Raw genomic sequence first — 18,568 nt, 5'->3', positions numbered from 1 at the left:
TCTTGTTTATCTTAGAATCATAGAATCGTAGAATGATTTGGGTTGGAAGGTACCTTAACGATGATCTTGTGCTGGCCTTCCTGCCATGGGCAGGGACAGCTCCCACTAGACCATGTTGCTCAAAGCCACATCCAAACTGGCCTTGAACACCTCCGAGGCTGGAGATATCCACAATTTACTGAAGTTGTGGTCAGAAAACCAGGAGAAACAGAAAATACATGATCTTTGATGCTAATGACAAGATTGTCTTTTGATAGCAGTGAGTCTAACTAAAATTATTTATAAATACAATTGTCCTGATAAAGGTCGGAGAAATGAGATTGATCTTGGAATCAACTGAACTCTAGTATTTAGTATCAGTGTCCAGCTTCTGGTTTCCAATACATTGCCAGGCATTTTGATAAGGTAGAAAAGGTTGACTAGGTTATACCCAGACTGACTTATTAGAAAAACCAGAAGACTAAAGAAAAAGGCACATCTTAGTAGGAATCAAAACAGTTCCAAAACCAAAAGGGAAGATAGACTCTTGGACCATAAAGAAGAGAAGATTTGAGCTTTGCATATGAATTCACATAAAAGTAATATTAATTCATGAGATGATTTGGTATATATAAAAGTCTTCCTTCATCTACCAAATAATAGCAAAGATTAAATAGAAAATAACATTCTGTAGAGTTTAAAGAAAAAATCCTGGCAACTTCTGTGTTAAATATGAAGCTGATATAAAATTGTTTACAAAGTTTTCTACCTTTTCAAAGGAACCTTTCATTTTCTTTTTCTTTAGTCATAGTGGGCAAGTCACCAGATGCTCAGGAAGTTTTTTGGCACCTCACCTATGAAATTCCTCAGGTTATTCAGCACAGTTTAACTAAAGTGAGATCTGTAGCTGAAACACTCTAAGTAGCTCACGCATTGTTCCTCCCCCCCATTCGCTTTTTTCTTGGAAAAGGAAGCTGCAAATTTGACATTTAAATAAACCTAAAGAATCTTTATTCTCAACAGATGTTCAAAGGCATTGAAATTAAATTTAATTTTATCAGTTTAAGGAGAAAAAAAAAAGCAAAAAACACAACAACAAAAAACTCTTCAGTAAGACATCTCTCATTTCAAGTTCAGTTTTACTGTACTAATACAAGGTAATGATTTCAGTAACTACAAATAAAAACAAAGCAAAAAAAAACCCTCTTTTTCAAAATGTTAGACAACAGGTTTAGAATCACTATAGGAACTAGTGATCTCAGCCACTCTTTTATTAGCATCATTTACAGTATTACTGTAAATTACAATATTATAATACTGCATATTACAGTATTACTCTAGCTGTACACGATGTGACTGCAGGACTATGTAGAACTGGGGCATTACATTCACCTTTAGGTAAGAAAATTTTTTATAAGGAAATCTCAACATATCTACATGCTCTTGGTGAATACTAGTATAGACATTTTACAGTGAAATTGTAAGGATAAAATCCATTCTAAGAAATAAAACTTCTCTTATTCTGCAGAGCTTATCTTTTAACCCCGGAAAGAATTAGTAACCCCTTTAGCAGAAGGAATGACAAGTGCTAGGTATTCTAGCTGTCAGGGAGTCACTGTTTTCTTTTACTTAGGAAGTCATTTTCATTAGTCCAAGTGTATGTATTGTCTAAATGTTGGAAATCAGTTGAAGGATCAGGTTTGAAATAGCAATTTTAAAACATGCAAGACAAAAATAGAAGGCAGATTATTAAAAAAATAACAATAATTAAAAAAAAAAATCAAAGCTATTCCTGGATTGTTTTCTGCCAGAAGTAAATTTAAGAACTATTTTTAAGAAATTTTACAGACATATTTTTTTATTTCTACTCATACTTTCATGTATATTATATTTTATCTATAATAATGGTGTTCCAGAATTTAAATAGGTCAAACTGATTGATAGCAGCTAAGTAGCTATCCCAGTGTATCCCAGTGTACACAATTAATATTTTTCTCATAAATGCTCTATCTTTGTAGGTTACTGGCAACTTAGGGGCAGTGAAATATTTCTAGAACGTGATTACAGCAGTCTGGGTTTTAAATACGTATGACTTATATACACCAATATTTCAGTCATTCATTAAATGTAAAGAGAAGCACATAGAACATGGAATAAAAAGAAATTTCAGTGGAAGTTATGAAATTTTTGTTGTCTCCCTCATATCCATTTCAGAAATGTGTCTTACTTTACCACACTGAATGTTGCAAACAAGTTAATATTTCTTAATAGCTCTGTTTACTGTTCAGTCTCACCAAGAATGGTTCAGCCAGTATTTGGAACAAGCAGAAATTCCAAGGACAGAATAATGCAGAGTAATTTATTACACATTTGACTTTCAGCAAATTTCTGCAGCTATTGCTCAAGGTTATGTTGAAATTAATACAAATGCCAAAATGAAAGCCTAAATGAAACTAGATTACAGATATTGTGGCTTCATAATTTACTAGAAAACCAGTAAATTTTGGACCTAGAGGAATGGTTAACTTTCCCTTTCCCTTCTGCCACTCCATGTCATAATATTTTTCAGTTTTTACCTTGGTTCTCAGCTCAAGGACCGTGTAATCTGTAAAAATATTTTCCATACTTTTCTCTTTTTAGATTGCTAGATTTCTTAGGGTACTTACAGTTCCTGGCCGTGGATATGGAACTCGCCCTTGGTAGGGAACCCACTGGTAGTTTGGGCCATCTCGGTGGGCATAGGGGCCAAGAAATACTCTCCTCACATCAGTCATGCTGTACATACATACTGCTGATCCCTTGAATATATTACTAAAAATAAGGGGAGAAGAAATCAAATCAGATTCTTTATCAGTTAGATTAATCAACTGGCAAGCTGTGAGATAGTAGCTCATTGCTTTCTAGTCAGCATGTGCTAATTATCAAAACTCTGACTTGCTCTTGGAGCAATTTTAACTCACCTTTTGTGAAAGATAAGCAAAACTGATATGATCTCCCAGACACTGTGCTAAGCTGATGGCTGTTACTCCACTATTTAAAAACATATTGCTCCTACAAGGCCAAAGCCCCAATTATCGTGGCTGTCCAAATAGGTCTGTTCAGTTCTTTTATAAAATTCACATTTTTCAATTTGTTTTAGAAGTTGCTTTCGTCATTTGGGCAGTACACACGCAAACTTCAGTGTTGTTTCTTACCTTGAAATTTCTTACAGGAGACAGCAAGTACTTATAAATCTCTTTACTATGCCTGGATATCACTAGCAACATTCTTTCTGTTTAGAGACTAAAAGTTTTGTCCCTCACAGGTAAATCTGGTAATGCTCTCTGTTCCCAATACTGCAAACCTTCCCCAGGCTAAAGATACAAATGAAATTTTGTTCCTGATGAAAGCACAATTAAACCAAACCAGTCAAGTCACAGTTTACATGATTCAGTAACAGAACTTGCAAAATTTTTTAAACTTTTCAGATTTAAACAATACTTCTTACTAATACCTCCCTGAGAAGTCAGTTTCTCACACCACAGATTTCCTACATTATGCTTCCCCCAAACAATCTTACTGATGCTTATGTTATTTTTCAAGTTTGTGTGGCTACAAATCAAAGAATCAAAGAAACATAATGGTTGGGAGGGACCTCAGAAGATCAAGTCCAACCCCTCTGCTAAATCAAATTCCCTTCAATTAATTACACAGGAAAGCATGCAGGAAGGTTCTGAATATCTCCAAAGAAGAAGAATCCACAACTTCTCAGATCATATTGTTCCAGTGCTCTGTAAAGAAGTTTTTCCTCATGTTCACATGAAATTTCCTACATTATAGTTTGTACCTATTGCCCTTTGTCCTGTCACTGACACCACTGAAAAGGGCCACTTGAGTCTCATCATTTAGATGTTTATAAGTACTCCTCCCTCAGTCTTCACCAGACTGAAGAGCCCCAGGTTTCCCAGTCTGTCCTCAAGACAGATTCTCCAGGACCCTACTCAACTTTGTAGCCCTCCGTTCAACTCTCTCTAGAAGTTCCCCATCTTTCCTGAACTGAGGAGCCCAGTTCTGATCTCCACTATTAAAAGGGAGTACAACAGAAAGAACAGTTTGAGAAACTGGTAGTCTTTGCGTTACTTGCTTTAAAGCAATGATGTACATTACCCATAAGAAAAGAAACCTAATTCATTACTTCTTACTGCTACTGACATCTCAGTTCAAAGGTTAAGAAAATTTTGCAGTCTTTAAAAGCATTTTTAACGAAGGGACCTCTTTAAAACAAGCAGCCATCATATTTCTATGCAAGTAAAATAATACATTCCGTACCTGGAAGTTGTAAACACTCCATACACTATTGGATTTTTAGGGTCCTTCGAGTTCATTAGGAACACGTCTTCTGTAAACAATAACAAGAGATGGAAAAGAAAAATGAGTGAAATTCTGTATGGACAATGCCAGAAAATGTTTTTATATTCAAAGCCATTTCTGACACTTACGTAATTCATCAAAGTGTGTGTCAATACCATTGGGTCCTGGCACAGAACAAATCAGACGTGCTTTGAGGAAAGTCGTCCATTTGTTAACAAGGCTCCTGTGTCCACCAAAGTCATTCTAATAACAAAAGTACTTTGCATTAATATCTTGTAACAATCTTTGTGTGAAGAACGAATAGCAGGCAGGGAAAATATACTAAACAATTGCAAGATACTGCCTATAGAAAACAGAGAAAATAATTCAACATTTACATATAAGAGCATTAGAATGTTGCCAATGACATTAATTCTAAATTACATTGATTTTACAATGTATCACTATATATTTCATAGTATCACTTTATAGTTCTTATTATTTTAAAAAAATTGTATATATATATATATGTTGTATATATACCAATGGAAAAATACAGGCAACTCCTAGGCTGCCATGCCTTGGTAAATCCTGTGGGGTTTTGTATTCCTAACCAAGTTACACAAAAGTAGATATACTACTTTCATGTGAACAAAATAGATCCCAGTACGGTGGGACCAGCTGCATAGCTGCAAAACTTCTGAGTAGAGGCACATCAAGGACCTCATAATTATGGAGGAAATGGTTTTCAAGGAGCTATTTATGGGTTGGAGGGATAAATTGAAATTCTGCCTATGGATTAGCATAGAATTTTACTATGAACATTCTACATGCCAAAGCTACAACGTTTTTGAATATAATTTAATTTGTAGAAATCTTTTTTAAAATCCTGTCAGAAAATATTTGGACATTTATCAGCGTGGATGGATGATTCAATCCTTAAGAGTCTTCTGGATTGTTGCCCATTTCTGCAGCTAAATTAAACAGTTATTATGTTAAATCTTCCTTTGCTTTTGTTTTAAGAGTTTTCATTGATATGGAAATGGAAAGGTATTAATATTTACTTAAAATTAAATTCTTCAAATGTTGTTGGCCTATCTAGAATTATTCCTTTTCTTATAACAGATTTTACCTTTTGCAGAAATATTCTGAACCTCAGAAAATGAATGTGATTTTTTTAAAAAAACTAAGTGACTATCAGTCTGGATGATCTCTGTCTCATTGTAGTGTCAGAGATAACACTGGATAGTTTACAGTCAAGAAAATTCTCAGAGTGCCTCATCACACAAAGAAGTTATCATTTTACCTTACAGATCTGTCCTATTCTAGCGTGAGTGGCTTTTCCAGTGTGCTCTCCATCAATTGCATTTTCACGGAAGAAGAAATAGATTTTGTCATCTTCTGGATTATCACTTTCAGGTATCAGATGAGCACTAATAAATCTGGGATCTGAAAGACAGTGTCATTATTCATGTTACTATTCCATGAATTAAATCACTTGCCTTCTTTACATGAACTGTGTGACTTTACTTTCCAAGAATCAATCTTTGCATCATATATCTGAATAAAGTACATCCTTACCTTTAGGAGGTGACAGGTGTTTATATTTCTCTTACCTCTAAAATATGGAAAAGTTTGCTACAGACATTTAATGATCAGACCTTAACCTTACCATTAGAGTAACTAAACATCTGTGGAATATCCTTAAAAATTGTGGTATAGTATGGCTTCCTAATTTTATGTATATATTACTGATATTTTTTGTTGTTTATTTGAATGTTTTGATTTTTGATCAATAACCAAAAAGAACAATATTGAATCAGTGTGATGTTCCTAACATATCAAAAAAAGTATTAATATCTTAATGTTCAAAAACTGAGATAAAAATACATCGACAAGTGAACATACATAAGATGTACACACTGATTAGTTATTTAAAAAGAAAAAAGTCAGCAGTTTTGGGAGAAAAGTTTATAGAACTCATAAAAGAAAATTCATACCAGTGGTGAATCTGGTTCATCACTGTACTTTACAGAGATACTTCAGCTGGTATCTTTCACTATATTTGGAAAAAAGAAGGCATATCCAACATCCAACAGATTTACCAATCTGTTTTATAGTCATTTTACATCATGCTGGGATAATTAAGTATGAATTATATTTAACTACTCAAAGAACCCTGTTTCTCTGTAAAATTATAAGCTATTTTAGCGTCATGCATTAACATCTTTTCAGTGTATGTTTATTGCCATATAATCATGGAAATAATGAACTTTATTTTGTTTTGCCAGTTTGCACTATCAGTCCAATGAACCTCATGCCTTAATAAGGATGGCAGTGTTTGTAAGCAACATATTTTATATATTTATATATATACAGGCATGTGTTTAGCTGTGTCTATTATACAATTAGGTCATACTTTTTCTTTTATATATTTGTATAATTACTGCACTGGAAATATCTTGAATGTTCAAGATGAGAGTCAGTTTAATTCCTACAGATAGCTTTAACAGCATTCTTTGTTGAATTCCCTGTTATGCCCAGGGAAGTTGCCCCACCCCTGGAGGTGCTCAAGGACAGACTGAATGGGGCCCTGAACTGTCTAGTGGCTGGCAATGCTGTCCATAGCAGAGGGTTGGAACTAGATCATCTTTGAGATCTCATCCAACTCAAGCCATTCTATGATTCTATGATTCATTTTTATTAATTCCAAAAATTCAATATGGATTTGATTGCTTCTAAGCAGTAAGTTGAAATTTTCATAGAACAATATGTGTCATAACCTTAGAATTTCACTCCTCTATGGTAATGCTCAGTTCACAGGTGATCATTTTAAATGTGAAGATAGGTCTGTTTTCCTCATAGTTTTCCTCATGGTTTTTCACCACATCATTCACCAAGAATAATTTAATTTGTCATTAGATTGCTTAGCTACCCAGTTGCATAAGGTCCTTTTGTAATTTGTCACAGACTTCCTTTGTCTCACTGTGCTGAATAACTTAGTATCGTGTGAAAACTTTCTCATCTTGCTGTTCAACCTCTTTTTCAGGTTATTTATGAACACACTGAACAACAGAGGCCACAGAACAGACCTCTGTGGAATTGCATCTATTACCTATTTTCTATTAAAATAAATACTTTTAGAAAATAAAAGCAACAAAAATCTGTAATCAGCTTAAACTCTGCATCCCACAAAGAAGAACTCAAGCTACTAAATTTCCTTTATTTATTTTTAGCTTACTTAGTGGTTTTCAGTTTGTGCTGATAAAAGACTTAAGATTAATTGAATCATTGTAATGTGGTTAATATCATGATTATTTTTCATGTGATCTATCACAAGAAACGTACATCTACATTCTGAAAATCTCTGGCAGCCTGAGGAAGGATTCATCAAAGAAAAAAGATACCCAGACATTGGTCTGGTTTACTGAATATGAAGAACTTCTGATCTGAACACACATGGTTACTTTTACAATCTTAAGGTCTTAGTGAAAGAGGTAAAGAACTACATTCAAACAAAACCCAAATGCATTCCCCAAATGTTTGAATGATTTGTCTCCAGCACAATGGGTTTTGTAAATCACAAGATATCAAATTCTAACATAAATCACTATGTTATCAGGCATCAAAATTCTAACTTTACACTGCCTTGCGATGAGCCCATGGGGAGTCCCATTTGAGTCAATGCTATTGCTGATATAGTAAGGGTTATATAAACTTGCCCTGGGTTAGCATATTATTATTATTTTCTTTCCGTCTCATAATTTTGCAAATGAAACTAGAACAGTAAGAAAGCCTAGTGTTACAGAAATACGAGAATTATAGAAATATTAAGAGATTGGAAATATGCATCTAGCAGAGTGGTAGCAGAAGAGAGGGGCTGTGAAGAAGGCAGATATAATTAAGGTCATATTCAGAAAATTTGTAAATATGCTTTGTAAATATTGCTTAGCAATGGTCATCTGGGAGGAATTCTGATTTTCAGTTATTGATTAGTAATCCTAACTACATCTTTGAAAATAGAATGCTCATACAGCCACATATTAGAACATATCTATAGTACATCATGGAATATTTTCGGTGTTTCTTGTGTTTCTTACTGTGCAAACCTCAAGCTGCATTTCCATCCAGTTAAATCAATATGTTTTAGTCAATAAAAGAATGGTTCTTCATGTAATACAATCTTTGTTCTTGTTACTTAGTTTTTTGTTTGTTTGTTCTTTTTTTTTCCCTCTTCCATATTACATCTTGTGCCTATGTAAAGAACCAAATAAAGGGAGAACAGGCTATAGTGTTCTGATTATAAATATATATATAAACATAGATTAACTTCTGTTCAGAATGAATATAATGATCATATAAGAAATGTCATGATTGTGCATGTATATGTTTTTAGAGGGGATTTAGTAGGTTCTTCAGCTGAGACATAGGGTGGTGTAAGCTAGTGATCTGTAGCATGCTCTCTACTGTTTCACTGGCTGAGGATCTGCTTGATCTGCCTAAGGCTTGATGCATACTGGCATTTAACTCTAGGTCTTCAGACCATGCTTACAATTGTTTAGGGCCACGATGAATCAATCAGCCAGATAGCTGGCAGTCACGCAATGTAGTACTCTCCATGGATTGTGTAGTGTTTTTGAATTGCTCTCCTTTAATGAAAGGAAGGGAGATGTCCACAGATGAGAGACTTATGCTTGACTCTCCTAATTGCTCAACCACGCAGCAGAAGAAAGAATGTTATCCATGAGGGTATATGTTCAAATATCGAGACTGCGTGTCCTTACATTGCAAAATTAAACAAGTTCAGTATCAGGAGCTCCCCGTGGGATTTTTAAAATGGTCCTGTCAGGGCTGACCTATTTCATACATTCAACATAGCTACCTAAGAAGTACTGGAATAAACTTCAAGCAAGTTTTATTGAATAGAAAGTGGGACTTTGATCCAAAACCACTGATGACAATTGCAAACTCAGTGCACTGAAGGTGTTGTGGATAAATAGGATGACTTCAAATTTTTGTTCATGAACTGTAAGATATTTTGAGACTCTAAAACTGCCTAAAATCAGTGGAACTCTCAGAAAAGCCATCAAAATATTTCAACGTGTTCTTGCTTAAAATGATTGTCCTATTGGCTAGAAGTCCAGAAGGCATGTTTTGTTAAAATGGATTTAAGAAATAATTTGACAGCAAATAATTTGCAGTGACTCATTGCTTTAAAAAACACATAACCATATAATGTGGAAGAGTGCTTTAAAAAATAGCATACATCAAACAAACATGTCTGAAACATGTTTAAGCATGATCAAAGGAGAAACAAAGCTGTGGCATAAACATGATCAAAATAAAATTGCAGCTAAAAGCACGTCTCTGATCTTGTAGCCAATGTGAACAAGCTAAAAATAAAAACTTGTATTTTGATTTAAAGCAATCAGCATCAAGAAGCAGAATATTAAAGCACACACCTTTCTCAGCCTCCTTTAACCAAATGTCCTGACTGTGGAGCTATTTCTCAGCTCCCACATGACACCTTCCAGCGCCACTTTTTCTGTGCCCTTTTGCAATTACCAGTTCTGCAGACATTTCATTGGCAGCAGCCCATTAAACTGTCCTTCATGAAAAATCTGGCTCTTTATGAAAACGACACCTTGGTCCAGCTGCCTCTATGATTTATAAGCCATTGTTTGCTTAGTTAAGTAATGAAAATGTGTTTTGCTTGTTTCAGCACTTTGGGTTCAGAAAAAGCTAAAGAAAATAGAATTGCATCTGTTCTTTTATAAATGTTACTCTTCAGCAGCAACAATAATACAGACACACACACACCAATAGGAAGAAACAACAAAAATCAGAAATTGGATTGCTAATAGAATTGTATTAGCATTTTAATGAAGATATATAAACTGGGAGGCATAGAAATTGCTTTTAACTGTCAAGATTGAGCCAGCTGAGGGAACAGAAGCTCAGGTCATCTCATCATCATTTGGCAGGAACAAAAGGTCAGTTCTCTCAGGAAATGTTTTGTGAAGAGTTTGAACTGGATGCCCCTATTATTGTATAGTTATGGTCAAAATGACTAATTTACCAGTTCGCAGCAAGAAACTAGGGAAATTTTATGCTCAGTAAAATTGAAATTGCTATAACTTCATGAAAATTACTCGAGGGTGACTAGGACCTGGAGGAGAAAAACAGTTCTAGGGAGTCTGAAATTAAAAATTTAACAAAAAAAAAAAAAAAAAGACATTTACTCAGGACTTCATAAATAGTTACAGTGCCTCTCCACTGAGACCCAGCAAAGTCAGAGAAGCAAACATTGTCCTGATCTTGAAATACAATATGAAAGACAATATGATCTTGAAATCATAGCAAGCTCCACTACCCACAGAGAGGAGGACTTATAGCATCAGTCACAGATGTGCTTAACAGAGCCATGGGTAAGTTCATCAGAGGACAAAGCTTTTGATATATGTTGATGAGAGAACTAAATTGCTTTGAGGTTTTAGTCACTCAACTGTAGTATACAAAACACTAAAGCAACCAAAGCTCTTCTTCCAAAGTCTGCTCATTTTAATTCTTCTACTTTCACATATCTCTTGCAAGCAACAAGTCAGGCAAACACAGCTGAGATTCACAGTTTAGAACAAAGTTCCTCAACAGTGGTGCTGGCATCAGACCACATCCTCAAAGTGGGAATGCTCTCTGCACAACAGATAACTTCAGGCTGCTATGGAGCTAATAGTAGAGCTTTGTGGTAACTTGCATTCAGATGCTGACACGGAAGATAGAAGCAGGGAGAGACCACAGAGCAGATGTGATTTAAATGCACTATTCCCAAAGCCATGGGCAGGTGGAAGTGGCACTCCGATCATCCATGACTGAGATTATACCTTCTTCTACAGGGTAAGAAACACTATAGTTACTCATTGGTGTTGCAATACAAATTCTCAAATCAGAAAGTTTTAAAGGTTCATAGCATTTATCAAGCCAGACTGATAGCTAAGAACTATCAGTCTTCTAACTGATGCTATTACCTGTAATAGATTTGGATGCCTTCCTCATATCTGTTTTGTTGTTGTTGTTGTTGTTGTTTTAATAAAAAAATCCAAAAACACTACCTAGTGGAAATACTTATGATGACACAGTTGGAATATCGTATGGGCTAAGAAGTTAAAGGTTGAGTTAAGGCTTCCTGCAATTTCAATTTATTTACTTATTTATTTATTTATTATGAAACAAGATATAGACAAAAGCTATCTAAAATGTGCACATAATAAACAAACAAACAAATAAATAAATAACTATGCAAGATGCTTTTACTTATGCAAATTCAGCACCAGGAATCTTGTCCTTATGGTTTCTCACTGTTTTGACTGTGAGTGTCACCACTGCTATTGTGTCAAGTGAATTCAATAAGACCGCAGTTTTAATATAGGGTACTTAGCATCTCCATGTTGTATAAATGAGGCCCTGAGTACCAGCCAAGGCTTAAATCACCAGCCAGTGCTACTACTCTGAAATCTACATATAATATTTCTTGTGACTAATATTTTAGCTTATACAAGATGGAGGAATAAGAAAATATTGAACTCTGATGCAATAATCAGTTTCTGAAGCCTTTGTTCTAAAGAGACAACAATGGTTTTGAATCCCTGGAATGGTTAATTATATGGTGAAGAAAAGTGAATGCAAAAGTTCAGTAAAATTATAGCCTAATTCTCAACATAAATTAGATTTCTCACAAAACAATGGTTATGATCTACCCACCCTATTTAATTTAAAATAGGTGATTATTATCTCCTTACAGAACAGCAACCAAAATTAACACCTCTTTTCCATTGCTGACTATGTATTGAGGTGTTATATATCTGTCAACACCGTTAATTTTAAACTGTTGTAGTTGTCCCCTACAGAAAATAATTGGGAAACTGAGAAAACTACTGTCCTTCACAGAACAGAAAGATTTGCAGCATATTGTTTTCATGTACAAATAATTTCATCTGACTTTTCTGCATCTCCTAGCTTCTCTGTTGAAAAAATAAGTTAGACGATGTAAGAAGAGAAAATGATGAGATTTTCAGCTAAAAACTTGTTTCTTCCCTCTCAGTCATTTTTCTTTTCTTAACGTTGATACTTGGAAATTAAAATACTGGAAAGCCTGTGTCTTAACTGTGTAACCTCCATCTTCAGAACTCTGGCTTAGTGACAATAACTATAGTCTTTATGTAAAGAAATAATATATTTAAGGAGGAAATGGAGCAAGGAGACAATGAAGGAAAAAGATTTTTCTAATTTGAGTGTCACACACTTTGGCAATCAAAGTATTGCAATGGCTCTGCCTTTTGTAAAATCTGAGGATTCACTGGTAGAGCACAAGTCACTGTGGATGCCCGAGCAGTTTATGGTAGATGATCCAAACTGAAGACAACAAACCTGTTTCATTGCACTCATTACTTTCTCAGGCCTTCTTAAATATTGCAAGATATGTGATTAAGTCTTGATGAAAAAATCTTTCTCTTCATAACTTAGAAATCAGAAATTGCAGGAAAATGTTCTGAGGGCTGAGGGAGCATGCTGCTGCATTATCAGCCCAGCTCCTAGCACAGGATGATGCAAGAGCCAAGTCGTAGAATCATAGAATCATTTGAGTTAGAAAGGACACTTAAAGATCAGCTGGCCAGCTCCCTTGCAATGAATAGGGACACCTACAGCTAGTTCAGGATGTTCAGAGCTCTATCCAGTTTGACCTTGAATGTCTCCAAAGGACAGGGAATCCACCACATGTCTGGGCAACCTCTTCCAACGCTTCACCACCCTTAATGTAAAAAACTTTTTCATTATATCCAACATAAATCTTCTTCTTTTCCTTTGAAACTAATTTCCCTTGTTCTGTCACAGCAGACCCTACTAATGAGTCTGTTCTCTTCTTTTTTATAGCCATCCTTCAGATACTGAAAAGCCAGTCTCAGGTCTCCCCAGAACCTTCTCCAGGCTGAACAGCCCTAGCTCTCTCAGACTGTCATAGGGGAGGGTTTCATCCCTTGGATCATTTCTGTGACCCTCCTCTGATGTTCACCCTGATTCTATGTGAGGAATAGCTGGGAATTAACAAGGCAATCACATTTCACTGAAGGGAAAGCCATCATCAGCACAACTGGCAAAGCATGAAACCTTAAACTGAGCAACAGAAACTTGACAAGTATGTCTTTAGCCTCTGTATATCTCCTTGGGCTTAAACTCTTAAAATGTCAGCTCTGCACACTGCTCTACTCTGCTGCCAGCAGCACCATTCATCCACATATATATTTATTTATTTTTCTGCCTACATCTTGGACCCCTATGGGTTGACATGGCCCCTATGTCAAAAATAATCTATTTTCGAAATAGGAAGAAAACATCCAGAATTTGTACTGCCAGGTTCAATTTGAAGTGTGAGAAAGGGATCTTATAACTATAAAAACAATCTCTTCCCAGACATCATTTCAAAAAACTAGACAGGACTCTGCCATCATCTCCTCTCACAGTGAGGGAGAATCAGTCATCAGGAAATGATCCTCAGCCTGAGCCAGTTCTGAACCAGTAATCCAGCAGAGAATGTTCCTGTAGCCATTTCCTACCTTTCCAATCTCCTACAATTTGATTTCTTAGTTAAATTCTTTAGATGTGACCACAGAACTAAGGTCATTTTTGTCAAACTATGAAAAAGATTTTGTTTTTATAACTAACTTTCACAGCTAGTGCAAAGCAACTTGCCATAAAATCCTTTAACGTAAGATTAATGAGGGATGGCAGCAAAGACTGGAAGAAGGACTGGGTGAATGGCTGTTTTTAATTGATCTGTCAGTGCAGCATAGCAATGTGAAATGCAGCAAGGCGTTTGCAAGCGGAAGCAAAACCCCTCACACAATCTGAGGTATTCAGTGTGATAACATCACTTATGACAACCTTTTTCAGTAGTCATGTGAGAAAAATAAGTGATTCCAGTTTAGCTTCAGTCAACATAAGGAATTAACAGCATGTATACTGAAGTAATGTACTAATTTATCAATGACATGAAACTTAGATCTATTATCAAAGTAAAGGAACAACAAACAAAAACAACAAATGAACAAATAAGACAAAATATTTGATAGTTCATGTGTGCTTAAAACTGTTGAAATAGCAAGGATGTGCAAAGTTACCACTTCCACTCTTTGTAAAAAAGCTGTTCTCTTCAAATTCTGTTTGATTGGTACGTACTTTCGTCCTTTTATTCAATAAAAGTAAACTCTCTCTCTTTTTTTTTTTTTTTTTTTTTGTTTTAATTCCTGATTGCATTTCAGAAATATTTGATGCAATCACTGTAATTTGTAAGAATGAAAACCTTCTTGGTGAGAAATTGTATCCGTCTCACAATTTCGGTATTTTTAAATGCAGTGAGGGAAGAATTGCAGCACACATGTTTGTGATACATAAACAGCAGGGAGAAGAATTAGCAGGAAGCTTAGCAAAAGTATTTAAATAGTAATAAAAGAATGAAATGTAGGAAAAGATATTCAGTAATGAACAGGAAACTGTGGAATATGTTTAAGCAACAGTTTCTACCAGTAGAGGTCTAGCAAAAAAAAAACCTAAAAAAACACTGAAGTGCAAAAGTATGTCAAATATGGAGCAGAACTGAGTATTAGCAATGACAAGCCATTTTACAGCCTTGAGATGATTCACTAGTTCATGGAAAACAGTTTTGCACCTTTCCCTCTCATGAAGCTTTTTCTGCCATTAGCATCAGCTCCTTCCGAGAAGCAGAAGAATAGGAAACAGGGGTTGAAGGAATGAGTGATGAGAGCTGTGCACCGTGACTGAGCTTTCACAGCGTGTAAAACACTATCACAGAAATCAGGAAATACAAAATACAACAAACAAACAACAACAACAACAACAACAAAAAAAAAACAACCTAAAATATTTTTGTTTACTAGTTTGTTCATTTGGTTGGTTATTTGTATGTGGCTTGGGAATTACCACTATGCTTTTAAGACCTGTAATGATGTGTAAAATGCAGATAGTGGCAGTTCTACTGGATGTACTACCACAATACTGAGCCATCACTTCCATACATGAGAAGAATACTGGTAATTATGAACAAGGTCTCCTATATTTTCTTCCCTTTTTTCAATCATATTTGGAACTTATAATTTTTTCTAAGATGCAAACATGGGTTTTTATATCTATGTTCCTACATTTGTAACGGACGCTACAAACCATTGGTTTTAATACATGCTTGTACAGATCCATATGAGTTTTGAAGCTTATCTATCAGATGTATAAGCCACCTGTCTTATTGTAAGAGTCACTGAAAGCACATGAGAAACCAAGAATTCATGAATTTGACAAAAGACAGTTCCCTCCGTTTCCTTCAGCATAACATAGGTATTGATGATTATCTGTTATTATTTGTCTGCTTTCCTCAGTTTTGTATGTCCTGTTCAATGCATAAAATTAATAAGAGACACCCAGTTGTCTGCTGCAAACATTACATTTATCCATTGTTCAAATTCCCAGTCTTAAAAAACTTACTATTTTTTGTTGTGGGCACTATGAAACTTGAATTCTGCATCTCATGCCTTTATTCTACATTGCCTTCTGCTCACAAAGAGCTGTCAGTTTTCAGCATTTAAAAAGAATTGTTTGTTTTACTTTTCTTATTGGTAACTCATGTTATCTCCAGGAAAAATCCCTCGCAAATTTAATACCCAGTGTTTTCTACCTACTTTTCTTTCAAGTTCCAGAGTTTAAGAAGTCTGAATTGTAACTACAGTTTCTGTGCATGAGCACTTCCCTCTGCACAAATACTTCATGTCTGCAGAGGGCCTAGTTTAATCTCATTGCCATCAATGGAACACTAAATATTTATCAGGCAACTTGAATTTTACTGAAATAGCAATAAAATAATAAACACCTATTTTCAGATATATGGCTATGTTTACAGATAACATATTGCAACTGAATGTTTTCAAATATTTCATAAGGGCAAAATGTGAAACATGGTTTTTAAAATAACTTTTTTTTTTTCTATTTTTCTGAACATCAATCTGAAAAAAAGATCCTGGTCCCTGAAAGTTTGTCTGGTTTCTTCTTTATCTAATTTATCTAATAAAACCATTCTGCAAATCTTCCTGCATTTATCTGAACAGAAATCTTTACATACCAACAGGAAAGGAAATGTATACATATAAACATATGTTAAAAATATTTTTTCCATAATGCAGGAAACTAATAAAAATATGGGGAAGCTTTTAATAGCCCAGGAAAATCAAATTTTGCTTGATAGTATAAAGGAAACAGTAGTTTCAAAGTTTTAGAGTATAACAATGTTAAAACTTGATAATACTACAGGAAATCTCATCTTTCTAACACATGAAGTATTCAGCTTATAGTGATATAGATTTTAGTACTGAGACAAAAAGTGTTCAAGAAGATGGAGTCCATTTTTGTTGGCTTAGTCTCAGGCAGGCTTTTGGATAGTGAAACTTCCAGAGAACAGTGTTGCTTTTAAGATTCTTAACCACAGTGCTATCACATTTCAATAACACAGTCCTTTTTTTGTTTACTAGAACATTCAGTTTTTTTGAGTGTTAGTTATTAGCTGGCAGATTGCTTTTTAGAACTCCACACTTTTTTCTTCTTTTTTTCTTTTTTATTGCATAGCATGCAAAATGACATACCTTACATGCTTGTTAGAGAATGAAATCTAATAGACAGCTATCCAGCAAGTGCGTATTGATATACAACCATGTAATCCTATAAATGAGCAAGGGATGGGTACATTTGACACCACTTTGAAACCTAAAAGCTAGATGCTGAAGCCTGAGTTAAGTAATATATGATTCTCTACAGCTGACTATGAAAAATCCAATTTAGCATTGCTGTAAAATAGGCTATTCATGATATACTGCTCTGACAAAAAAATTAGACATCAAATGAGAATCCATTTGTCAAGTCTTTTCTTTCTGATCTGTCCATCATTCATTCTGTGAATGAGGAATTTGGGTCTGCTTTGTTTATTTTATTTATTTGTTCAAATAAATGCTACCTTTACAAGTGAAAAAATAGTATTCCATTTGTCTCGCACATTTCTTCTTCTCCCCTCCTTTTCTCTCTTCCTTACACCACTGTCATGAATAAGGCTGTAAGGGCTAAATTATGTGATGGTGACATCTGTTCCACCCTTTTGTTTCACAGGTGTTGCCTGGTGGAACCTGGAGAGGAACCCAGTGAAGTGGTTTAAGCAGAACTGGAACGGAATCTGTCCTGGACACACTGGGCTTGCAGGGCTAAGCAAAGAAAAATTGCTAAAAGCTGTTGTATCAATTAAAATACTGAAAAAAAGATGAAAACTGATCTGCTGGGAAATTACATGCCAAACTGAAATATACAGTTTTGTAACCAGGTGCTTTTGCTGCTCTTCTATCGACAGGTTATAAAAATATCAAAATGTCTTACAATTACAGCACAGAAGGGTCTTCAAAATGTAAAATTTGATCCATGGTAGTATTTAGCAAATAATTAAAATCTGCAATGAATTAACAAATTTGAATTTAATTACAACAGATCCTTCAGCTACATTTCTCAATCTTGCATGCTCTGTGTCTGTCTGATCACAAAGTATTAGGCCGTGTCCTGCTCTAGTACAGTCAGTAGCTGTAAATGCTAAATACAGTAGAAAAATATATCCTTGAGAATTGAGCTTAATATTAGCCTTGATGTTCTTCGCTAGTGTGACTTTTGAATTGTGTTCTTGAATTATCTGAATGTATTATCATTTTAAAATATCTTGATGTTTCCACTTTGCTGTAAAAATAGTATTTTAACACAAGACAGTACTTAGCAATCTAGTACCAGCCATCAGTTTGATATCAGCCATGACATTATTTAATTTTCAGAATCACAGAGGTTAAAGCTCATTGAACTATAAACAGTTGGAAACATGGAGTGTAATCCCAAGGCACAGCTCTGCACAAGCTGTAATTTAAATCATATTGCATGCTAAGCTGAAAAGGCAGTGCAGGTCCCAGAGGGCATGAATAAATCTGCAGTCACTGATTTGCCACACACATTTGTGCTGGGATACAGTAACTGTGCAAATGTGATGTCTTCCTTTAGTGCAGAGGACCTGTCATCTACTGAGATTTGTAATTAAATAACCCAAAGAACAAAAGCAATTACTTAACCTTACAAGCATTCAGACTGGAATTTACACAGTTTCATGAACAAAGAGAAGGGGAAGTTG

The 18,568-nt window shown here is 35.0% G+C and overlaps 1 protein-coding gene across 1 annotated transcript in view; it reads right to left on the bottom strand.

Annotated features, from left to right (window-relative positions):
- Positions 1–18,568, bottom strand: part of SEMA3A (semaphorin 3A) — a 172,475-nt gene that overhangs the window by 32,200 nt on the left and 121,707 nt on the right. The window contains exons 7-10 of the mRNA XM_085216347.1: positions 5,615–5,757; positions 4,458–4,572; positions 4,288–4,357; positions 2,646–2,790 (exon numbers count right to left, since the gene is read on the bottom strand). Of these exons, the coding sequence (XP_085072473.1) occupies positions 2,646–2,790; positions 4,288–4,357; positions 4,458–4,572; positions 5,615–5,757 (473 nt within the window). The remainder of the gene's footprint in view (positions 1–2,645; positions 2,791–4,287; positions 4,358–4,457; positions 4,573–5,614; positions 5,758–18,568) is intronic.

Source organism: Meleagris gallopavo, chromosome 1, assembly GCF_905368555.1.
Source record: "Meleagris gallopavo chromosome 1, MGAL_WU_HG_1.1, whole genome shotgun sequence".
In the NCBI taxonomy this organism is placed as follows: Eukaryota; Metazoa; Chordata; class Aves; order Galliformes; family Phasianidae; genus Meleagris; species Meleagris gallopavo.
Note: the sequence above shows the minus strand (reverse complement) of the source record. Positions and strands in the feature narration are given on the sequence as shown.